Genomic DNA, 24,722 nt, shown 5'->3' with positions numbered 1-24,722 from the left:
TGAAACCATCAACACAGTCCATTTTCATTTTGCATGTTGACTGAATTATTCACTCCTTCTTTTCAAGTGAAATCAGTGTACAGTTTTTCTGTTGTTTCAAACATGTTTTTGTTCTTTCAACTGAAACTGTTTTATTCGACTGAGTATTCATTTTTCTGAGTAAAACCAGCCTTTACTACTTTCATTACAGATGTGTACAGATTGTTCCATGATGATATTTGTATCTGATGATGGTAGTAAGCCAAAATTGGCAATGAGAGATTCGTGACATATGTAATCAATGCAGAAAATTATAAATAATGTTTCCACCATGATCATGGAGTCATATACAGACTTGTTTTCAATGAGCACTTTTATGAGTTGAGTTTTGGCGGAAGTATACACCAGGGTGTAGACATACCACTAGAAGGCAGCCCTCCTTCCTGGGAGTACATGGGGTATGCCAAAGTAAGATCAAGTATAATACATGTTCAGTTAATCATGTACTAAATAGCCTAATTTGTCTTCTCATCATTCACAGTTAACTAATATATTACTCTGGATTAAGTTGTTACAGATACCGTTAAGGTGATGTATTGTTAGGGGTACAAAATTGAGCTTAAAAGTTCTCTTAGGGGAGTGTGAAGAAAACAAAGGCACCTTGCCAAATTTTAGAGACTGTCTGCATGCGTTTTACTGGTGTGAGATTTCAGTTGGGTTGTAGCCCAAGGAATTCCTGGAAGACTTGGTATATTTCATACAGATATCCACATTAGAACAAATCATACAGAGAACTGAACAAGCAAGATGGTGTCGGCTGTTAGGTTGCCAAGTCAAAGAACTTGTGATTGCAGAGATATGTTGTTCGTACTTGTTGACACCACACAGCCTCCCAGCCTCCCCCCCCCCTCCCACCCTGCAGTGTAGAGCGTGGTCTGAGCACAGTGGAAAGGTGGCCTATCCAGTGGTGAAGGCAGTGATGTGATGGGAATGTCCATCTGCGGAGACTGTTCAGGCGGGGACCACGCTGGGAGGTTGACATAGAACTCCAGTAGGTGGTGTAGGTGGACGAGGTGTCAGCCCGTGTATGAGGATGGAGTGGTATGGTGAGGGACTGTGTCACAGCATTTGAACTGTAACCCTACCTAAAGGTACAGGGAAATATTTGCAAAAACGCATTCAGAAGTCGGGAAGGGGGGTGGGATTGTTGGGGGAGGTAGGCTGTAACAGCTCCCCAGGGAGGATAGGGTTTCACTATAGATGATCTCACTCATGGTGCCCAATATCTGGTTTGTACAATGACCGTAGGCCAAGGAGAATCCACAGAAGGGCCTTGGTCCAAAGACTGTCATGACACCACACTGCTGTCTTGAAAGTGCGATGCCACCATTCTACCAGTCCTTTTGCTTGGGGGTGGTAGGCAGTCATGTGACATTTGTTGATACCACACAGCTGGCAGAGTTGGGTGAAGAATGCTGATTCGAACTGCTGTCCCTCATCAGTGGTGATGGTAGCGGCCAGTCGAAGTAGGAAATCCAGGAAGAAACAAAAGCCTTAGCCATGATTTCAGTGGTCATGTTGGTCAGAGGTACAGTCGCTACCCACCGAGATAAGCGATCAATGCAAGAAAGAACACAACAGAAGCCCTCTGAGGGTGGGAAGGAGGCCAATGAGGTCCAGGTGTATGTGGCAAAAGCAGCCAGATGGAATGTCAAATTTGCAGAGAGGTGGAACAGTGTGCCCGGTGACTTTGTTGTGCTGGCAGGTGATGCAATTCCAGGCCCAGGTCTTACAATCGCACTTTATGTCTCGCCACACGAATCATTCAGACATGAGGCATGTTGATGACTTAATTTTGGGATGTGCTAGAGAATGTAGTGTGTCGGACACTGTACGGCAGAGGGGGTGGGAATGAGGTATCGGAGGGTGCCGGTGGAGGAGTCACACCAGACTTCCTCTCGGACACCGGCGAATTTTGCTTTGGTGAAAGACAGCAAGTTGGAGGTACTGTTGAAAAGTTGCTGTGTATCCTTGTCCTGGTCGTGTAGGGACAAGAGGTCGGAAAGGTTGAAGACTGTTGAGATGATGCTAATGCAGGAAAGAAAATGTGCAATGACATTGTTGGTATCTTTGATACGGTGGACGTCAGTAGAGCACTGAGAGACGAAATCGAAATGCCGAAAGCAACAGGGGGGATGGCCGAGAGGGGGGTTGCATATGGCATCTGCTACTGGTTTATGGTCAGTCAGGATGTGGAAAGGTCAGCCCTTGACATTAGGGCGGAAGTGTTTCACCATCTCATAAATTATTAAAAGTTCGCAGTCGAAGGCTGAGTATTTTTTTTGGGTGCATGAAAGTTTCTTCGAAAAGAACTGAAGTGGCGTGACCACATCATTGTGGTGTTGTTGTAGGACTGTGCCTACTGTGGAGTTACTGGCATCTGTGGTGATGAAGAATTCAGTGTCCAGGATTGGATGAGTGAGGGTGACAGCTGGTGCAAGAGAGTCTTTTGGGGCCTGGAAGGCTGCGCACATTAGTTCCATCCACAGAAGAGGGTGCATCCCTGAAGTCTGCTTGCCGGCGAGGGTGTTAGTGAGGGTGGCCTGGATGTCAGTTGCTGCAGGCAAAGGGTGATGGTAATAGTTTATCGTTCCCAGGAACCAACGGAGCTCTCTGTATGTAGTAGGAAATGGCATGCATAAGATTGAGTGCACCATCGATTTAGGGTGTGTGTGTGTGGGGGGGGGGGGGGGGGGGTGTATACCGGCTGCCGAGACTGTATACCACAAGAATTGGACAGATTGTTGGTGCAGTTGCAGTTTTTCAGTGTTGACCTCGACTCCGTTTGATGAGAGAGTGTCATTTACTATCATGATGTGGCATTCGTGATCTTGTGGGGATTTGCTGAACATCAGATATCATCAAGAAATATGAAACAGAAGTCAAACTGGAGTAAGAGAGAATCAATAAAGCATTGCCACGTCTGGATGGCGTTTTACAACCCAAATGGCATGAAATGGTACTCGTACAACTGACAGGAATGATAATCGGCGTTTCCAGAATGTCCTCAGGTGTGACTGGGACTTGATGATAAGTGCATTTGCAATCCAGTATGCTGAAAATTGTAGCACCCACGAGAAGGTGAGTGAAGTCGGAAATGTTCAGTATAGGATAACTGTCCATCTCAGTTTAGCAGCCAAGTGTCTGTAATCACCACATATACGAAATAAGTCATACTGTTTAGGGGTGAGGTGTATAGATGATGACCAGTTACTACCAGAGGGCTGTATAATTCCCACCTCAAGAAGTTCCTGTATTTGCTGGCGAGCTGAGCATAACTTGAGTGGGTTAAGGGGTCAAGCCTTGTGGTGAATAGGTGGGCCCTCAGACGTGATGATGCGCTGAACAGTTCCATTCATGACGGTTGAAACTGAATGTTCAATGACTGTGAATGGCCGGGGTGTGGTATCGGTTGATTTATTAGGGTTACATGCCTTGGAAGCAGTGTAGTTTGCTGAAGAGGGGAATGGCAGTGAAAATGTCACATTTTTGTTATGCTTTCACCTGCGTGGATGGCAGTCTGCGAGTTCCAAGTGTCAGACGGGCGTGAGCAGTGTGCGTAGAGGCTGTCTATTGTCCATAGTGTGCAAGAGAGGTGAGCTCAATGGTGGTGGTGCTTCTGGCATGTGTGGAGCTATGGAGTTAGCCATGCAAGGAGGTGTGAGACGGGGGGGGGGGGGAATGTTTATCAACACACTGAGCATGTCCATGCATCGCAGCAGGGGATGTGGTTGGAGTCCGAACGGCTGGATTATCATAAGGCTTGTGAGTGTCAGTTTGCGAAACAGGTGAAAGAGACGTTGAGCAGAACAGACTTGATGGGGACGGGGAAGGAGGAGGTAAAACTGCATGGTTGAGACTGGAGTCACACAAGATAGGTGTGGTGTTGCTAACCAGTGTGCTGTTTTTGGTGGAGCTGTCAGGGGCAGCATATGGAGGCTCAGGTGTTGGCACTGCTGAGTGGTGTGAATTGATGTGGGCAGTGATCGCAGCAAGCTCATCCTCGGTGTGCACAATGCTATATTTCAGAATGGCGTTCTCACAGTGGAGGGCAGATGTCTTGTCACTTTCCACCAGGACATGATTCACAGTTGCACAAGTCCTGCTCGTGAGAGCCGTGCACTAATGCACTAAACAGTCAGTGGCATTTCCACTTGGAGCAGGTGGCAGAACACGGTCACACAGGATGTGAGAGTTAGAGGTGTGGTGAAATAGAGTATCTCAAATGACATTTGGAGACAGGTGGTGGTGAGATAACAAGTCAATTCACAGGATCAGTTCCGTGATTTCTGCCAGTGGGGTGGAGTTGAAGCTTGATGGAGCTGCAGGTCTGGAGTGTAGATGAGTTCATGGCTCACAGAAGAGAGCATGTGCATGTGACGGGGCACGTGACCATTGATTTAGGTACGATCGAGACGTCACCGCCTGTGTCCACGAGAAAGTTGTGACTCAAAGAATAGTCTTTGACGTAAAGGTGGCCATTTGTCGTGACAGAGGTGTGGATGGAATGTAGCATGGGTTGGTGCTTATCAGATGATTGGCTTTTGGATGCTTGCACGGGAGGGCAGCACTTTTTTGCATCGTTCCCGAATATGGTGTGGTACCAGCAGTAAGGGTATGTTGGGAGAGGAGGCAACTGATTGTCCTCTATGTGTTCGGGTTGGTACACTGGGGTGCTCGGTGCAGGCACGATATGCAGCGGCTCGGTGGGCAGAGAGTGCATGTGCTGGGTGCTATGTGGCACAACAGCCTGGGGATCAAAGCACGGCCTGCCCCTGCCTGTGACCAGATGAGCTACCAGTGCAGGAGTGCCAACCTGTTGCGTGAGCTAGTGCCGGTAGTGCTGTTGTGTGAGTGAATAGACCTGATCAGCCATCCGCAGGCACAAACCGATGGATTCCAGGGCATGGGGGAGGAGATGAATCTGGAGATATGCAGGTAGTTTTGATAACCGCACTGACCAGTGTTTTGTCTGGCAACATCTGTGTGCTGACAAGGAGCCATAGCCAGTGCCAAAGCTGGGACAGGGTGTGGTCACCAAGAAGTTCCTCATACAGTATTCACAGAATGCGAGAGGTGCTCAATAATAGTCTGTTTCGTGTACTTTAAAGTTAGCAGTGATGTCAGAAGTAGGTCACAGATCAGGTCTGTGTGCCTGTGCAGTTGAGTTATGAGGCACAGGAATTTTGAAATGTCACTGGTGACATGGTACAGTTCAAACAAGTTCTCCACCACTGCAAACCACATTGCTGGATTGTCCTCAGATAGCGGGGGCACCGTCAATAAGAGGCCTGGTGGCAGCGACAAAGACACAGCTAGTTCTGTATCTCAGTCCCTCAAATCACTTGTATGACGTGGATACTGGACCGGCATGGTCAATGCAGATGGCACTGCGTAGGGTGCGAGCGAGCAGTTTGTGGGAGTGGATGAGAATGGCACCGAAGCGCTAGGAAATGATGCTGTAGAACTGTCCTATGAAACGTTCATGACACGGAAGTCCGATACAGAAGATATGGCGCGGGCCATGTGAAAAGTGAGTGGGTGAATGGCTATAGCCAAAACCCCCTGCAAATTTAGTTGTGGTGGTCATGTGGGGTGGGTGGAAGAGTGGATGTGCATGGAGCAGCACAGTAAAATGTTCCCACCAGTCTGCCGACATGACAAGCTGGGGCATATTCACAGTGGCGGAAACCACAGTTAGCATCACTATGCGGCACATTGTTCACATCATGTGGGGGCCCATAAGGTGCACTGAGGAGCCGAACAGTTACTGGGAGCAGAAAATGGCCTGGAAATGTTCATGATCTACACTGGGCATTGTCCACTTTGTAAACTGATGCAGCAGTAAAGCACTCGGGCATCGTAGGGGCATGTTCGGTACATGTGATCTGACCTAACAAAGGTGAGGTGCACACAGCACTGTTGTAATGGTCACACAAGTGGCCAGCATCTGACACATAGTTTGTACCTGAAATGCAGAATCCACATCAGCATGATGAACTGCAGGAACTTTGCTCTCCTCATTATCATTCTCAAAATGCACCTGTCGATGGACACTCGCTGGAGAGGCAAATCCTAAGTCTGTAAGTCTGCTGTCACATGTTGGACTGTTGTGTGGCGGAAGTCTTGAGGTGACAAAACTGCAGGAAATGTGTTGTAGACTCCAGGTGGAGGTGAAGTGATGAAATGTCCTGCTGTAGGTGCAGGAGCTTTGATATTCAAGTACTGCATGGCAGGATACATGGCCAAGCAGAACGAACGAAGGCGTAAACTTACTCGAGGTCATCACTGTGGGGTTTCGGTTGGGTTGTAGCCCAAGGAAATGCATTCATTTCTGCAAGACTCAGTATATTTCATGCAGATATTCACATTTTGACAAATCATTCAGAGAACTGAACAAGCATGATGGCATAGGCCGTTAGGTTACCGAGTCAAAGAACTTGCGATGGCGGAGATATGGCGACACCACACTGGAAAAGTCTGGTGATGTACATCAACTAAATATCACTTGAATCTATCTCTTAAACACCCTATTGAGCTATTTATCTGTGTGCATAAATTACATCACCGGCTATGTATGTGCAAATCATAAGCATGCACACAAGCCTGTTCACATTTTTGACTTCTGGAAAGTAATATTTACCAATGGCTGTATTTATTTCCTAATACATAATCATGGAAATGTGGTTCTGCCTTGAGCAAACACAAATCGTTATTGTTTAACACCAAAAGATTTTTTGGTGAAGTTTTGCCATCATCAGTGGGTTCATTTATTATGTTAGTATTGTATCAGTGTTGCCAGAAGTTTCCCCAAATGAAATTCCCTGATATTGCCCCGATTTTCAGACAAGTTTTAGCAATTTCCCTAACAAATTTTGAGATCTCAAGGGTAAGTTAAGATGTAAGTTGACAATCTGTCTTTGCAGCTACAGTACAAGAAACAATAATGCAAACAAAAACTTGCAGGCAGATGGCATTTCCTGATGGGAACAAAAATCTTAAGTACTAACATCAACATCTTTTGTAATGAACTGTTTTTTGATTGAGAAAGCAAGCTGTAAATGGTTTTCATTAAGATCACTGATGTTATTTTATTTCAGTAAAGTGAAACACATTTGGTGATAAAAATATGTATTTCGTATTTCCGTGGAGTCGCATGACAGATTTAAAATAACTTCACTGATTTCAGAAATAACCTCAGAAAAAGGTAGGCCTCTTGATAAAGTGTATAAGGTGGGGAAGAATTGTGTAAACCAACACTGTAGGTGACCACCAATAAAATTTTGGTTCTACTATGTTTGTTATTGTCGGTTATTAGCCATGTGTTATATCTATTATTTTACAGGTATTTTGTGATTTTTCTTTCGAGAAACATATGAGTACGTAGTGTACAAACTGTTAGTGACTACCACAATTTTCTTCTTCTTATTGTCCATACTTTCGAACATATAAACAACTTCTGAAGTTCCAAAATGTATTAGAACAAATAAAATGCCACACTGTACAACATACTTGCGGTGAAACAGTCGGAATTCTGAAATCCATCACCCATAGCCTCTGGCTTGCTGTGGAGCACTGCAGTCCTGGGTCCATGGATAAACCATGAAAATCCACTGTATTACGCCTCACACAAACAGACCCGGCCTAGATAACACTTACAGGGCCTGCACATTAGTGGGAACCGAATGGCTTCAGATCAGCAGGCCCGATCCATTACAGATACCCACAGATACAGCCTGTGGTTTTGGCCCGTTGTGTGAATCCACTCTTGTGGCCAGCTATACACAACCCACAGACAGCATGTTTATGAAACGAGACCATGGTGATCAATCCATGCAATAGATAACTTGTTCAAATACTGTGAGGATCAATATGAATGAGGACAGGTAGCAACTTCATTGTAAAGATGATCGCTGAGCTGCAGCCAGGCACATAGAAAACACAATTACACTCTCACTCCTAAATTTTTAGCCACAGCTTTTGTCAGAAAACGAGAGAGTACACACATTCACACAATCACTCAGACACAACTCAAGCACACATGACCATTGTCTCTCGCCACTGTGTCTACAGTCTTGGAAATCAGATCCAACCAAACCATTCCTCATGACTCCCTGCCGCTCGTTGGCAACTGCTAGGCTATTGGCAAGAACTGGTGGCAACACTGACCGTGAGCTAAGGAGAGTGGTAAGATGGAGATAAGCAGCAGTAATGAGGGAGTAGGTAAGTAGTGCACATACTCAGCTGTATCCAGCCAGCGACAATTCATGACACATCACTAAACAAACCATTTCATCTACTAAGACAAAAACGAGATTTTTCCCATGTTTTTCTTTTTTTTCTTATTTCTTTGATATTTCCCTGGCGTGTTCGAAATTCCCTGATATTCCCTGATTTCCAGAACCTGTGGCAATCCTGTGTATACTGGTGTTTATATGGCTTCCTGACAGTGCAGCTCATACCTTTCTCCAGTTTGTCTTCTTTTTTTCTGCTTTTTCATACCTCTGGAGATTGTGTAAACTCTACTTCTTAACATGCACTGTGTCACTGTTTGTCAGATATTCACATGTTCTAAAGCATATTTGCACGCTAAACAAGAATAATTTGTGTTTAGTGTAGGCACTATCATGTTTCCATAATTATAGAGACCACCGAATTGCAAACTCATGTTAATATCCAGGAAATCAAAAGAGACACACAGATGATGCTGTTGGGCTGAGAAATTGGGTCTGTAGTTTCTTTCTTAACGTGACTGTAGCATTGTCTTGGCAGACAAAAGTATGCAAGTGACCATATGTTGAAAGGATCTAATATTACATTGGGCTACACAGTAAAAATATTTGCAGAAGTGCTTTATAGGAAACAACATTACATATTTCTGTTTAGTTCTACATTTATTTTTTTTCCATAAATTCATTAAATTCTACTTGCAACCCTTCTGCTCTATCCTATCATGAGTGTTTCTGTTGTTCTATTCAGCATTGCTGTTATCACAAATACGTGGAAATTTAACTTGTAAAATTCTTGGGCATCTGGCTGGATCAAGTCAAAAATTCTCCACGATATTTTGATAAACAGACTCACTGCCATCTGCAAGTGACCCCTGATGACTGCTGCAGGGACCACCTGCAGATGGGAACAAGTCAGTTTATTGAAATATTGTGGAGATATTATGACATGACCCAGGCAGACACCCGTGAAACCAATGTGGTAGAAATACGCTCAGAAAACATCAGATCATGTAACATGGATATTTCTCCACAAGACTGACAAAATGAATACTAAATGTAAAATTATTTATCATTCCTGCACACCAAGAGAATCACAAAGTGAAAGTAGAGGCTTTTGTAAACTGTCATTAATATATATGTGGTGCCTGCTAAAAGTGAAGCACACTGCTGTCATCTGGCAGAGACATGGCATGCCACACAACAACAATTACAGTGCATCAGACTGGTAGGTGTTGCCCCTATAGAATATGTTCGTTCCACCCGAAGTTGGAAGCAGGATGCAAGTCTCGTGCTGAGCCATGCGCTGCAGCACTTTCCACATCACTCCAAATGATGCCCTGCCTAACATCTCAGTGTAAATTAACTTGCAACCCATCTTTGCAACATGAAGTTCTCGGAAATTTATGTAAGGCATCAACAGCAGTTATCAACCTTAGCATCAACATAGCAAAGTCATCAGCGCCCCTAAGGGTTCTTACCAATGAAACAGTGAAGGAAAAGTTACTTAAAAGAAAATTTATTCTTCATTCAAGGCAGAATGAGTTGTCAACAGTATGGAAATATTTTTTGGGTGTACATTGTCCACAATCGAATGAATATGATGGTTTTGTGCAGCGCAAATCATGTACTTTTGTTTATTCCCTCAAAATAGAGTCATCAACATCAGTGTTAATCAGTTGCAAATGATTTAAAAGTGAGGAACTCTTGAGACATGGAAACACTGCATCAATGTCTTCAAGAATAAAATCTACTATTATTAGTAGTTGTGTATGACTTTGGACCCAGGACCTAAGTTACTACAATATTGTTAAAGATGAAGAGTTAAGGAACTTATTTAAAGATCTTTTAGATATGGGTGCACAGTGTGCAAAATCTGGATGTGTAAATGTTAACAACATCCTTCCTCATCTGTCAACAGTTTCATGGAATATTTCTGAGGCAGCTGAAAAAAATCAAAGCAGATGTCCAAAAGGAAATGAAAAGTTGCTTAGCAACCAATTCACGTGCCTTTGAAGTGGATTTATAGAGTGATAAATACACTAAAACTGAATAGATTACCATTATATGACTCCCAAAATGCAGATTAAATCACTTGTTTTTATGCATAGTGGAATTACTGTCTAAAGATGCTACATCTTGTCTTAATATTCAAAGAGAAATTTAGCCTGAATTAGCAAGTTGACATGACATTTCCGCTGCAGATTTAGAAGATGTAACATTTTCAACACACCTGGTGGTTAATATCAAGTCAACCCTTTTGCCGTTTCAACGGCTCCCATGTATAAGAACATAGCACTGCAAACATGCTAAGACATGTGTTAGATGAAGAGAGATTTCTCAGAGAATTTGCACCACAAACACTTATATTAATAACAACTTCAACAAGCATTGTAAATTACTTCAAAAAATTGTTTGAGTAAGCCCCTCACCAAATTGGTAAAGTCCATGACGGATATCCACTGGAATACCATTGTGAATACGATGAGAGTCTGTGACAAATGCCATTGACAAGATCACAGTCATTTTATCAGAACAAAATCAAATGCATATGTAGCATCGCAAGTTGTTCCAAGTGAACGTCTGTTTTAAGATAGATTGTTGTATGTAACTTTGGGGGCTGACATCTAGCAGCCTACCAGGGAGACACACGTGCATCTGTCACTGCCTGCCGTGGGAAAGCTATTCAATGTCTCTTACTGAACATGTACATTCACCATCTATAAGAATCTACATAAAAGATAGTATTTTTTGTGTAATCACATTCAAAATTTGTATACTGCACTTTGTTATTAATAGAAAGGTGGTGTGAAAATCTCAAGATTTCTAGCGAGCATATTTTCAGAGCTAGAAAAATTTACTTTAAAGTTAGAAAAACTACACTTAAGAAAGGAAATTCACCTGGGAACATTTATGACTTGTTTTTGGTTGTCAATTGAAGTATCATGGTATAGAATTATTTAATTGAAATTTAATTTAAAAATTTCAAATACCTTACAATTTTCATAGTGAGAAATCTAGAATTACTTCAGAAAGAACTTTTAAAATCAGTATTTATTTTATTATGTGTTATGTGAGCTTGTGAGTAAGTGAGAGAGTGTATGTGGGACAGTCGTCAAATTACAATATTGCATTATATACCGTCTTAAGTAACGTACAACAGTTACACAAGCCTGTCATGGGAAAATGATCCTAGGGGATTTACCCACTTTGCTGATGACATGTTTCTAGGTATGACTGTTATTGTAATAGAGCAGCCAGAAAGTCAGCTGGAGTAAAATCTGTATCTAAAAAATATTTCCAGAATTACTGTCTTTTTGTTTGCATTTATTAAACATTACTATAATATTTGTATGTCAGATCGACGCAAATGCATCTGGGTATAAGGATTGGTGCAGACCAGTTTTTGTGTGAGTATGATCACGAGCAAGTATTCTGATTGGCAGTCAGTATGGTCAGCCAATCAGAATTGAGACGGTTCCCGCTCATTACCTGATAGTTATACTGGGAGTAAGCCTGGAAGAAGGGAGTCGCTCGCTAGCTTTGAACACGGACAGTCATGTTACTTGTGCCAGTAAAAACTATAAGTAAGATGAAGAACTACTTAGTGTTTGAGTTATTGGTGAGCTAAGTCAATAGCAGTTGTTGTTTAGGACTGCTTGGCGAAATTTCAGAGGTTGTGACTAAATCTGTTGGACAGATATTCACGTGTGAAATATTGGCCTTCATAGAATCCACATGGCATGTTTCAGTATTCAACTACTGAGCATTTTTGGCAAGCAGTTTCTTTTTTAGAAATCCACAAGAAGGGCAGAATGTAATAACTCATATTAGTGGTGAAATTAATGACTGTGAAAACGTATAATTTGAGTCGGGTTTGGACAGATTTCTGGCTGCTGTGCATGTGAAATGTGTGTACGAACTGGAAGGAAATAGCCAGTAGTTTAAATGTGGACTGAATAGTACCTTTTCTTTGGTTACAAGAACAAAATAAACATTACTGTGTGGAAATTTCGGACATTATTTTCCAGAAGCCACTCCAGTTTCTTACTGCCTGAAAAAATTAGATGACAGTATTTCTACAGAACTTGGTTTCATAACTAGAGTTGTGCAGTCTCAGTAATTGTAGATATTAGGTGGTGTTTTTTACTTATCAAAGCTGCTTTTACATCATCCTGTGAGTATCTACATTGCTGAATGAAGGGACATTGAGAAGATGGCCATTCTGAGGTAGGTGAATTTTAATTTGCAGCCTGTACAGTGACAACGATGAATAGACATGTGAGAAATTAAAACCCGGACCACCCGCACACCAATTAGAAGGCTGGAACGGAGAACTTTGATTTATTTCCTCTCAAAGTTTAGAGACATCACTTAAAAGCTTCAAACAAATAAGCATAAAATATTCCATTTTGTTTTGGTAAGGTACTATGATATGCTTGCTCACTGCTTCATTCCAGAAACTACACCATCAAGATCAATGGAACTAGAGTTGTTGGTATGTATTCCTTCTGCTTACTTTTTAACAAGCATTTATTGCCACTAAAGGAGATTGCCTGTTTGGGCCTTATTTTACATCACACACAGAAACCACAGCAGTTAAGCATAGGACAGAATCTTTTCTGAAAGAGAAGAAATTCATAACAAATATCTTGTCACAGCATTTTTGTTTCTCAATATCTGAAACCTGAAGAATCTGAAACCAGAGGAGAGACAGGAAATGTATAGTATTTTGTGCAGAATGTCTGATGCATTAAAGGATGGTAAATTGGGAGTTGTGCTACAAGTGTGATGTAATAGCATTGGTTCAAGTAACTATGTGCTTTTCTGAGCCCTTTGCCCTTATTTTCCCCATTTTTCCTTATGTTGAAAATTTGATAAACTGATTGTTGCAAACAAGCACAACCCAAAAAGAGTGCACAGCCTTTTGTACATTACATGTCTGTTTTTTTCAGATTCCTGTCAAAGAAGATGGTTTGTCCCCTATGGAACGAAAGAAAAGTTGATTTGATAATTGGGTAAGTGACACTTGCAGGAAAAGCAGCAGTATAGAAGATGAAATTTCACATTACTTAGCAACTGCTTACTTGGAAAATGAGGACCCATCTGAGTTACTGCCACAGCAGAGAGTAAAAAAAAAAGTTTTCAGAGCTCTTCAGGTTACCTCAACCTATACCACTAAACCCTGAAACAAGTGTATCTGCAGAAAGAAATTTTATCTTAGGAGGGCCACTTGTCAATGAAGAAAGATAATTATTGATCAGTCCACAAAACATTAATGACCTACTTATTCTGCATAATGTATATTTGGTAAGTTTTATTCTGTAGAAACTGTGTAATTTCCAAGAGAGTTTTATTTAGATGGTGCAGTTCTTGTTTTCCCATAGAAATTTGTGGTGCCTAATGCTTTATTCTGTTTCTTCATTTCTAGGAACAGAGGACTGAGTCTAACAGTGAGGCAGTTCCACTCAGCAAACATTGATATTTATTTTACAGTGCAGCAAACTGCTGTTCAGAAATTGGTTTGGGAGTATATTACTTTCTGTAATCCAATTTCAATACATTTGCAGCTCAAAATGTTGTGGCTTTATTTTTCCAAAGATCTGCATGTAAACCCTATCCTTTATCTCAGAGAAAGAATCCAACCAGTTGAACATGAAGTTCTTAATTTTCAGTTCTTATTACAGTACTGAATACCACTACTGGATTTTCATTGGCTGTCCATTCAACTGACTGGCATCTTAGATTATAGCATTTTATGTATTCATTTTGTGAGGAAAATCATGAAAGACAGAGCTTTGACTATAAGGCCTACCTACAATGAAAAAAATGTGGAAACAAGGGGAACTGCAGGTTTCTTTATAATCCCAGCTTTTATATTTACGGTGGATACATTCTTGCAATTCTGTGTCCCATTTCTCAAACAGAGCAAATCAAACATACGTTGTCAGAATTAAAAGCATTGCATTCTCGTAGAGAGGAGACCCTGATAAACACAGTTATTGTAATAATGGATTAACTCATAATAGGAATCACAGAGCACAAAATGTGAATATGTTTTCTCTCTCCATGTATCTTAAGTCATTACAAACAGATGCAAGATCAGCACATGCAGAGGGCTGCAGCACTACCACAAACAGAGCACATGGAGCAGTAGGGTGGTAAGTCAACAGGCTGGCCAGCTGGTCTGTCAGCTCGCTGCTCTCGCCTGGCAGTCTGCGTTCAGCTTGCCAGCCCAGTGGGCCAGGTTGACCGGCCCATGGCCTGTACAGGCTAGGCCACAAAACACAGGCTGGGCAGGCTGAAACCAGTGCCATGCATGACTCTACTCTACACTTTCCCCCCATTTGGTTCACCTGGTCCTACTCAACCCAACAATCCACCTTCCTTGATGTTGACTTCCACATCAAAGATGACTGTATCAATACCTCCATCCATATACAACCTATCAATCACCAGTAATACCTCCACTTTGACATCTGCCACTCACTCCACACTAAAGAATCCCTTCCATATTGCCTAGCCACCCATGACCATCACATCTGTACTGATGACCAGCTCTTTCCACTCACTGAGTTCTTCACAAACCAAAATTACCCTCCAAAACTTGCACACAAAAAAGGTCTCCTGCGCCTTGTCTCCTGCTTCCCACCATCTGGCCACAAAGGAGTGACTCAGTACTAGCCAAGATTGGAGCAATTGAATCACATAGTCCACCACGGTTTTGACTACCCTTTGTTGTACCCTCAACTATCCTTCCAACCTCTTCCTGCAGAGGTATTTGGCAACCCACCAAACCGATGCAACATCCTGATCCATTCCTCCTCCATCTCTGCTCCCAATCCCCTGCCTCAAGGCTTATATCCCTGTAATAGACCCAGATTCAAGACCTGCCCCATATATCCTTCCATCGTCTCCTACTCCATTCCAGTCACAACTGTCACCTATCTCACCAAAGGCAGAGCTAATGTGGAAGCAGTCATGTGATCTACAAACTAAGCTGCAAACACTGTGCTGCCTTCTACATGGAGATGATAACGAACGAGTTGTCTGTCCGTATGAATGTCCTCCAACAAACTGTGGCCATGAGGCAGCTGGATCACCAGGTTGCTGAACATGCTGCTCAACACAATGTGCTTCACTGTAATGAGTGCTTTGCTGCATGTGCCATCTGGATCCTCCCTACCAACACCAGCTATTCTGAACTGCACAGGTGAGAACTCACCCTGCAATATATCCTATGTTCCCATAAACCCCCAGACCTCAACCTTCAGTAGTCCTTGTCCTCCACCTACCTAACCCGCTCCCTGTTCCCACTCCAACCTACACAGCCTTCTATTCCACCAAGGTACCCACTAGTCTTTCTGCCCTCCTCTACCTTTCACATTTTCTGCCCCCCACCCTCCCGCCCCCGAAACCACCCGACTGCTCCTAACATCCGTCCCAAGCTCCCACCACATTCCTGAAAGCTCCAATAAGCAGCATTACATACTCCCTCACCCCTACCCTGCTATCCACCCCTCTCCCTGTTGCAGGCTCCCCCTTACCTCTACTATCCAGATTGCATCTCCAATCAGACACAGTTGCTCGCAGTCTGGCCTCCATGGCCAGAGACAGTGATCATGTGTGTGTGTGTGTGTCTGTGTGTGTGTGTTTGTGTGTGTGTGTGTGTGTGTGTGTGTGTGTGTTTTCTACATTAGAAGAAGGCCCTTTGGCCACAAACACACGTGTTTAGCAGTCTTTTTCTTGTGCCTGTCTGTGATTCAAATCTCCTCTGTATGGTGAGTAGCAATCTATCCTTTTCAGATATTGTCGGTATTTTAATAATTTTTACTTATGGACCGTCTGACAGCAACTGAATAAAACACAATTTTAGTGCCATACGTGTTTCGCCTTTATTTTCTGCAAGGCATCATCAGTGGCAGGTTGCGTGGACATTGCTTTAAAACAAGCGTTCAGTGCATAGTGTTGTGGAATGGGGAAAAAAACCACAAATTGGCGTTCATAAGAAGAAGAATGACACCAAAAATGCAACAGGAGCGTAATATGTAGGAAATTGTCCACGCAAGCTGCCACTGATGATGTCTTGCAGAAAATAAAGGCGAAACGCGTATGGCACTAAAATTGTGTTTTATTCAGTTGCTGTCAGACGGTCCATAAGTAAAAATTATTAATATACCATAATATTACACACAACTGAGGAAGACAGGACTATAAAAGTTGAAAATTGTCAGTATTATTGTTTGATATGGTGTCATGAGATTAAATTTTGTTGCCATCCATTTAATGAGTTAATTTCACTTCTGTACGAGAAACGACTAACATTTTTATATAAATAGGTATTTGCTCAAAATATTCTACAAGTGTAATCAGTACAGTTGCGTGAGAGCCCAGTGTTCTTTGGACCACAGTGTTACTCCATGAACAGACCAATTTTTGCATTGTTCATGCAATGTAGATTCACTTATGTCTGAGGACTCATATGAGTAAGTTGATGTATCACAATAAACTTTTGTGTAACAGGTGATTGTTGGCAGCTGCCATGACTGATTTTAAATTCAAGTAAATTTATATGAAATACTATGACTCAATGAGCAACAGAATTAAGTCAATTGTACTAGAAGGTGTACTGCTCATTCCGGAATGTATTCTGATTAACGTTTAAAAGGTATGTAGTGGTTTTATTTCAGGTAATACAGATCCATAATTGTAGCAATGAAAATAATCAGTTTCAATTTTTGACAATATAATGTAACTGGATGGATAAAAAAATCTACCATCAAGTGGCAGCAGGAGAACGCACTCATGTAAAAAGGTTACACTTATGCAAGCTTTCTGAGCCAGTGGCTCCTGCTTCCAGCAGAAGGGTTCAGGGGAAGAAAGGGGGGTTGAAGGAAAAGGACTGGAGAGGCTTAAGAAAAGGGGTAGATGTCAGAAAAGTCATCCAGCACCGTGGGTAAGAGGAGAGTTACTGGACGGGGTGAGCAGAAGAGACTGATTGTTGGGGACCGCATCAGACGAGATTTAAAAATGATGTTTTCAAATCTCATGCAATACATCAACAGTAAAATCAGGCATTTTGCAGATGATGCAGTTATCTATAATGTACTATCTGAGAGAAGCTGCATAAATATTCCGTCAGATATTGATTAGATTTCAACAATAAGATTTCAACATCGTGCAGAGATTGGCAGCAGAGATTGGCAACTCACTCTAAGTACTCAGAAATGTGAAACTGTCCACTTCACAAAGTGAAAAAAACATCGTATCTTATGACTATAATATCGATGAGTCACTGTTGGAATTGGCCAACTCATACAAATACCTGTGTGTAACACTTTGTTGGGATATGAAATGGAATGATCACATAGTTTCAGTCATGGGTAAAGCAGGTGGTAGACTTTGATTTATTGGTAGAATACTGGTGAATTGCAATCAGTCCACTAAAGGGACTGCTTACAAATCACTCATGTGACCCATCCTAGATTACTGATCAAGTGTGTGGGACCAGTACCAGATAGGGCTGACAGGTGATATTGAACATATACAGAGAAGGGCAGCCCAAATGGTCACAGGTTTGTTTAATCCATGGGAGAGTGTCACAGAGATACAGAAGGAACTGAACTGGCAGACTCTTGAAGACAGACATAAACTATCCCGAGAAAGACTAGTGATGAAGTTTCAAGATATGGCTTTAAATGATTACTCTAGGGATATATTACAATCCCCTACATATGGCTCACACATGGATCATGAGGATAAGATTAGAATAATTAATGCGTGCACAGAGGCATTCAAACAATCAATCTTCCACTCCATATGTGGAAGGAGCAGGAAGAACCCCTAAAACTGGTACAATGGGACATACTCTCTGCCATGCACCTTACAGTGGTTTGCAGTGTATAGATGTAAATGTAGATGGCCAAAAGAGAGTTGGACCATCGCTTTTCTGAATTGCTCAGATGAAAACTCTTCCTACAATATATCTTATGTTCCTGCAAACCCCCTGCCCTCAAGCTTTGCTAGTGCCTGTCCTCCACCTACCTACCCTCTTCCCAGGACCCATTCCAGCCTACACTGCCTTCTATTCCAACCAACACACCAGCTAGTCATTCTACCCTCCTCTACTCATCTACATTTCCACTCCTCTTCCCCTTCCACCTAAACTTACCCACTGCATCTATCAGCTCTATCCTCTCACCACTACATCCCTGCATGCTTCCACAAGCACCACTACACTGTGCCCCACCCCTACCCTGCTATGCCTCTCCACCCAGCCTCCTCCTTACCCCCATCAGCAACAGACTGCTTCTCAAGTTAAGCACAACTGCTGTCATGTATGGTCGAGATGTGCTTATGTGTGTTTTTTACTTTAGAAGAAGACCTTTTGGTCAAAAGCTCAAATGTCTTTTTGTTGTGCCTATCATCAATGTTTTAAATTTTTTTACTTATTGTACAGTCATGAGACCCATTTCTCTGGATAGTACATTAGCACATCTGTTTGGAGGATCTGACCATTATGTATATATTGGAATGAAAAGCTGCCTACACCTAACCAAATCCAGTCCCCAATAACAAGTGCTGCAGTGGAAGATTTAATTGAATCCCACAACACCCCAGTGCATGATTATTTTTCACGGACTGTTTTTACAGATATAGTAGATAATATACACTCCTGGAAATTGAAATAAGAACACCGTGAATTCATTGTCCCAGGAAGGGGAAACTTTATTGACACATTCCTGGGGTCAGATACATCACATGATCACACTGACAGAACCACAAGCACATAGACACAGGCAACAGAGCATGCACAATGTCGGCACTAGTACAGTGTATATCCACCTTTCGCAGCAATGCAGGCTGCTATTCTCCCATGGAGACGATCGTAGAGATGCTGGATGTAGTCCTGTGGAACGGCTTGCCATGCCATTTCCACCTGGCGCCTCAGTTGGACCAGCGTTCGTGCTGGACGTGCAGACCGCGTGAGACGACGCTTCATCCAGTCCCAAACATGCTCAATGGGGGACAGATCCGGAGATCTTGCTGGCCAGGGTAGTTGACTTACACCTTCTAGAGCACGTTGGGTGGCACGGGATACATGCGGACGTGCATTGTCCTGTTGGAACAGCAAGTTCCCTTGCCGGTCTAGGAATGGTAGAACGATGGGTTCGATGACGGTTTGGATGTACCGTACACTATTCAGTGTCCCCTCGACGATCACTAGTGGTGTACGGCCAGTGTAGGAGATCGCTCCCCACACCATGATGCCAGGTGTTGGCCCTGTGTGCCTCGGTCGTATGCAGTCCTGATTGTGGCGCTCACCTGCACGGCGCCAAACACACATACGACCATCATTGGCACCAAGGCAGAAGCGACTCTCATCGCTGAAGACGACACGTCTCCATTCGTCCCTCCATTCACGCCTGTCGCGACACCACTGGAGGCGGGCTGCACGATGTTGGGGCGTGAGCGGAAGACGGCCTAACGGTGTGCGGGACCGTAGCCCAGCTTCATGTAGACGGTTGCGAATGGTCCTCGCCGATACCCCAGGAGCAACAGTGTCCCTAATTTGCTGGGAAGTGGCGGTGCGGTCCCCTACGGCACTGCGTAGGATCCTACGGTCTTGGCGTGCATCCGTGCGTCGCTGCGGTCTGGTCCCAGGTCGACGGGCACGTGCACCTTCCGCCGACCACTGGCGACAACATCGATGTACTGTGGAGACCTCACGCCCCACGTGTTGAGCAATTCGGCGGTACGTCCACCCGGCCTCCCGCATGCCCACTATACGCCCTCGCTCAAAGTCCGTCAACTGCACATACGGTTCACGTCCACGCTGTCGCGGCATGCTACCAGTGTTAAAGACTGCGATGGAGCTCCGTATGCCACGGCAAACTGGCTGACACTGACGGCGGCGGTGCACAAATGCTGCGCAGCTAGCGCCATTCGACGGCCAACACCGCGGTTCCTGGTGTGTCCGCTGTGCCGTGCGTGTTATCATTGCTTGTACAGCCCTCTCGCAGTGTCCGGAGCAAGTATGGTGGGTCTGACACACCGGTGTCAATGTGTTCTTTTTTCCATTTCCAGGAGTGTAGATATCAATCAACACTTGTTTCTGATTTTTTAGTTAATGTTTTACTTTTAGCACAGGTGACCAGATACTCACTGTCACTACAATAATATTATTCAGAATTTAACACAATTTTAGCATTAGGCTGGATCAACTAAACAACCATTTAAAAAAAAACATTGCTTCTAACCAAAATGATGTCAAAGTGAAATCAAATTTCAAGGGCATATTCATGCATGTTGGGACAAACTGTGTTCAACAGAGCAGTGAGGCCAAAATCATTAGTGAATGTCGAAACTTGATTCGTACTGACAAATCTTTGTATATTAAATCAAGACTGGTAACAAATGGTATTTTGCACAGGAGATCAGTGAGTGACTCTTACATAGATAAGATAAATGATGGAATTAGTGATCAGTGTGATAAGCGTGGTGTGGTATTTATAAACCCAAACAAATTTATAAGTAACAAATGCCTGGGTATAGATGGTGTACATCTAAATATGGTAGGCTCAGTGACTCTGAGTAAAATGTTTTTGGACGTTTGCAAAATCATCAAAAATCAGGAAAACTGACAAAGTGTGGAGGGAGGGATGTTAAAACAAAAGAATCAACTGAAAATAAAAAAATATATAGGTATATTCCGACAAATGATTTACTTAAAAGCATTCAAAACAGCAACAAACATTTTCTAATGCATTGGAATAAAATGGTATAGCCTCAGATTTTTGTAACCAAAGTTATTCTAAAATTGTTGAACTTCAAGTTTTACTTTCAGAATGTTCAAATTTAAAAATTGTATGTTTAAATGAACATTGGCTGACAAAAGACAGTAGAGGGATTCCAAACAAAATTGAACGTTTTACATTTGGCAGTAGTTTTTGTAGAGGTAGCAGATCTTGTGGGGGCTGCTGCAGCCTTCCAAATGACTCAAGAAATTTTAAAGAGAGAACTGAGTTCAACTGTTTGAATGAGGAGGGTGATTTTGAAAGTTGTGCTGTGGAGCTAATTGATTTAAATACTGTAACTGTATCTCTGTGCAGAATTCCTGGAAGTGCTGTAACAAAATTATTTTTATTCAAATTTCAATGTTTATTAGAAAGGCTTCAGAAAGACAGAAAGAAAAAAATTGTAATTGAGGCAGGCTTAAATATAAATGTATTAAATAATAATCATGACACTGTAAATATTTGTGACTCAGAAATACGCTTTTAATTTAAATTTCACTGAATGTACTAGAAGAAATAGCCACTCTGAAACATGTATTGACAATATTCTGACAAATTATAAGTTTGAGGATGGAAATAAATTCTGTTTAGATTTAGGAATATCCAATCATTCAGCTCATAGAGTTCCCAAAAATAGGGAAATCAAAATATGTGAAAACATGTTTTAAAAGAAACTTTAGCAAAGAGAATGGAAATATATTTTCTAACAAACTAAGAACCATAAACTGGCCTGTAGATAACTGTGTGTCAAGTGAAAAAAAAAATTTCAAAACATTCATAAACTGTTTCCTAGATGTTTTCAATGAAACTTTCCCCCTCAAGCCTAGTGACAAAGAGTGCCAAATAAAATAAACTAGATTACACCAGGAATAAAAGTTTCTAGTGCCAGGAAAAGACTGCTTCACAATGAGTAAAACATAACAAGAATGCTGACTTTGTGGAGTATGTAAAGAGATATAAGAATAAATTAAAAAAAGTCGTTCAGGCAGAAAAAAAAGAAAGAAAGAAACTGCCTAACAACATGTGAATTAGTAAACATGAAAACAAATCAAAGGCAGTTTGTGGTGTCATTAAATCTGCGTTGGGAGTAAAGAACAAGTGCCAAGAAATTGTCCAAATTAAAATTAAAAATTATATAATTATAGATCCTTTTCAAATGTCAAACTATTTCAATGATTTTTTCATAAGTGTGGCAAAACCAGAAGTAGATATCACAGCCCATGAGAACAGGGTAGATGTCAACTTTGAAAATATAAAACAAAATTCAGGCCTGAAAATATTCAAAAGAATTATCCCAAAAGATGTAGAAGATTCTATAGTGTCTTTGCTGGGTGGGATGAAGTTCCAACCACTGTAGTCAAAACTCTTTATATCACTTCTCATCCATACTTTAAAATTATTAATCAGCCATTTGAGGAAGGATATTTCCCAGATGTGTTAAAAAATGCTGAAATAAGACAATTGTTCAAGAAGGCTCAGCAGATGACATGGGAAACTACTCCCCTATCTCCCTGCTGCCAGTTTTTGCTAAGGTGATAGAAGGGACTGAAAACTTTCTTATAGAAAACAATATTATAGCTAAAAATCAATTTGGGTTTCAAAAGGGGAAAAATACAATAAATGCTATCAGGGAATTCACTGAAAAGATAAGCTCTGCTTTAGACAAGGGTGAAAAGACATGGAGCTGTGGAAGGGTACTACAGTGGTTCAAATCTTATTTTTCAGAAAGAAAACAGAGTGTTATTCTAAATTCAAATGGAAAAAAGTCATTCTTGGACTGGAAAAAGATTTGTACAGAGGTCCCACAGGGCTCAATTTTAAAACCTTATCTTTTTCAACTGTTAAGAAATGATCTACCTTTAAGCATTGATGTTCACTCTGTTTTATTCACTGATGACACCTCAGTTCTAATTGAAAATGACAATTTAGAGCAAATTCATGATACTGTGGAAAATATAATGGGAAACCTAGAATTATGGTTTCAGCACAATGGATTAAAACACAGTGTCACAAAAACATAATTTGTGCAGTTCTGTGCTAAAACATCGTCAGCATCTCTCATAAAAACAGTGCATGGTGATCAGGAATTGACTGAGGCAAGTAATGTAAAATTTCTAGGACTAAATATTGACAGAAATTTAAATTGGAAGGCACATGCTGACATGTTGACTTCTTAAGAAACAAACTAAACAGCCTAGCTTATATGATGAATTTCTTGTCTGGTTCCACACACTCGGACACCACATAGATAGTCTACTACAGCTACTTTGAGCCTATAATTCGATATGGAATAATTTTCTGGGAAAACTCCATGAACAGCTCAAGATTACTTGAACTTCAAAAGACAACCATAAGAAACAACTGCTTAGTGTGAAAGAAACATCATGTTGCCCATTATTTAAACAATTAAAAATACTAACCATTTGATCTCTGTACATCTATGAAACTTTTATTTTCATATATAAAAATCAAAACTCACTTGACAATTTTCATTTCAGCCACAATTGCAGTATTTGTTGCAGACCCAGCTTCAAATTTCCCTCTCATAATTTAAAACTTCATGCTCAAACACCATTGTACACGGGATTAAAAATTTACAATAAATTAAATAACACAAATCTGTTAAATATGGAGTTCGACCCACTAAAAAGATTGTTATTTAATACACTAGAGGAAAAGAGTTTGACCCGCTAAAAAGATTGCTATTTAATACACTAGAGGAAAAATGTTATTATTCAATTGAAGAATTCTTGCAGGACAGTTTGGAAATTTGAAAAGAAAGGAAAGAATAAAGGTTATCTATTGTATAATAAGTTGTTAATATATTGTCTAAATTGTATTGCAAGCTGCAAAATGACCATAAGTGTTAATATTCAAGTGAAGAATTCTTGCAGAAAAGTTTGGCAATTTGAAAAGAAAAGAAACAATACAGGTTATGTACTGTATAATAAATTGTTAATATATTGTGTAAATTGTATTGCAAGCTGCAAAATGACCATAAGTGTTATATATGTTCTTGTTAAATTGTTCATGTCTAAAAATTCAGAAATGCCTGCTTAAATATGTTAATTATTGTAACCTTATTTTTTAAAAAGTAATCTGACATGTCTGCAGTACAAAAATCTTTGATTTGTAACTACGTTATGGATGAATAAACAACATTCTACACACATTCTACATATAGAGTTCGACTCATTTTGCACTTACCTGCTTTACCTTGACGCTCACTTCCAGCTAAGTCTACCAAATTTAACTTTCCCTTTCGTATGTTTTGAAATTTCATTTGCATTCCATCAACTTCTGATGTATTAACAGGGACGATTTCTACATGTATAGTAAAGACTGAATGTGAGCGTGAAGAATCATAATTCATTTGTGTTTCTGCTGTTATCCTATTGTTGATACCTTTTTGCATGAGTTTCTCACAATCATGTACACCTTGAACTGAATGAAGAGATATACCTGAAATATAAAGAGAACAAGACAAAGAATGCCATAAAACAATCTCATTGCCTCCACATACATAAGTATCCCATACTCGCTCTGTTGTCAGATCAGCTGTTGATCATTATCCCACATCCAACAGAGACATGATTATTTGTTCGTGAAGGAACTGCATAAAGAGTCATGCTTGCATCATCTATAATAAGTGTAAGGC

General features: G+C 41.3%; 1 protein-coding gene across 1 annotated transcript in view; it reads right to left on the bottom strand.

Annotated features, from left to right (window-relative positions):
• LOC124613837 (osmotic avoidance abnormal protein 3-like) overlaps positions 1–24,722 on the bottom strand; it is a 303,288-nt gene that overhangs the window by 241,419 nt on the left and 37,147 nt on the right. Inside the window, exon 4 of the mRNA XM_047142560.1 lies at positions 24,272–24,526. Coding sequence (XP_046998516.1) covers positions 24,272–24,526 — 255 coding nt within the window. The remainder of the gene's footprint in view (positions 1–24,271; positions 24,527–24,722) is intronic.

Source organism: Schistocerca americana, chromosome 4, assembly GCF_021461395.2.
Source record: "Schistocerca americana isolate TAMUIC-IGC-003095 chromosome 4, iqSchAmer2.1, whole genome shotgun sequence".
NCBI lineage: Eukaryota > Metazoa > Arthropoda > Insecta > Orthoptera > Acrididae > Schistocerca > Schistocerca americana.
This window is presented reverse-complemented; position numbering and strand designations above follow the sequence as displayed.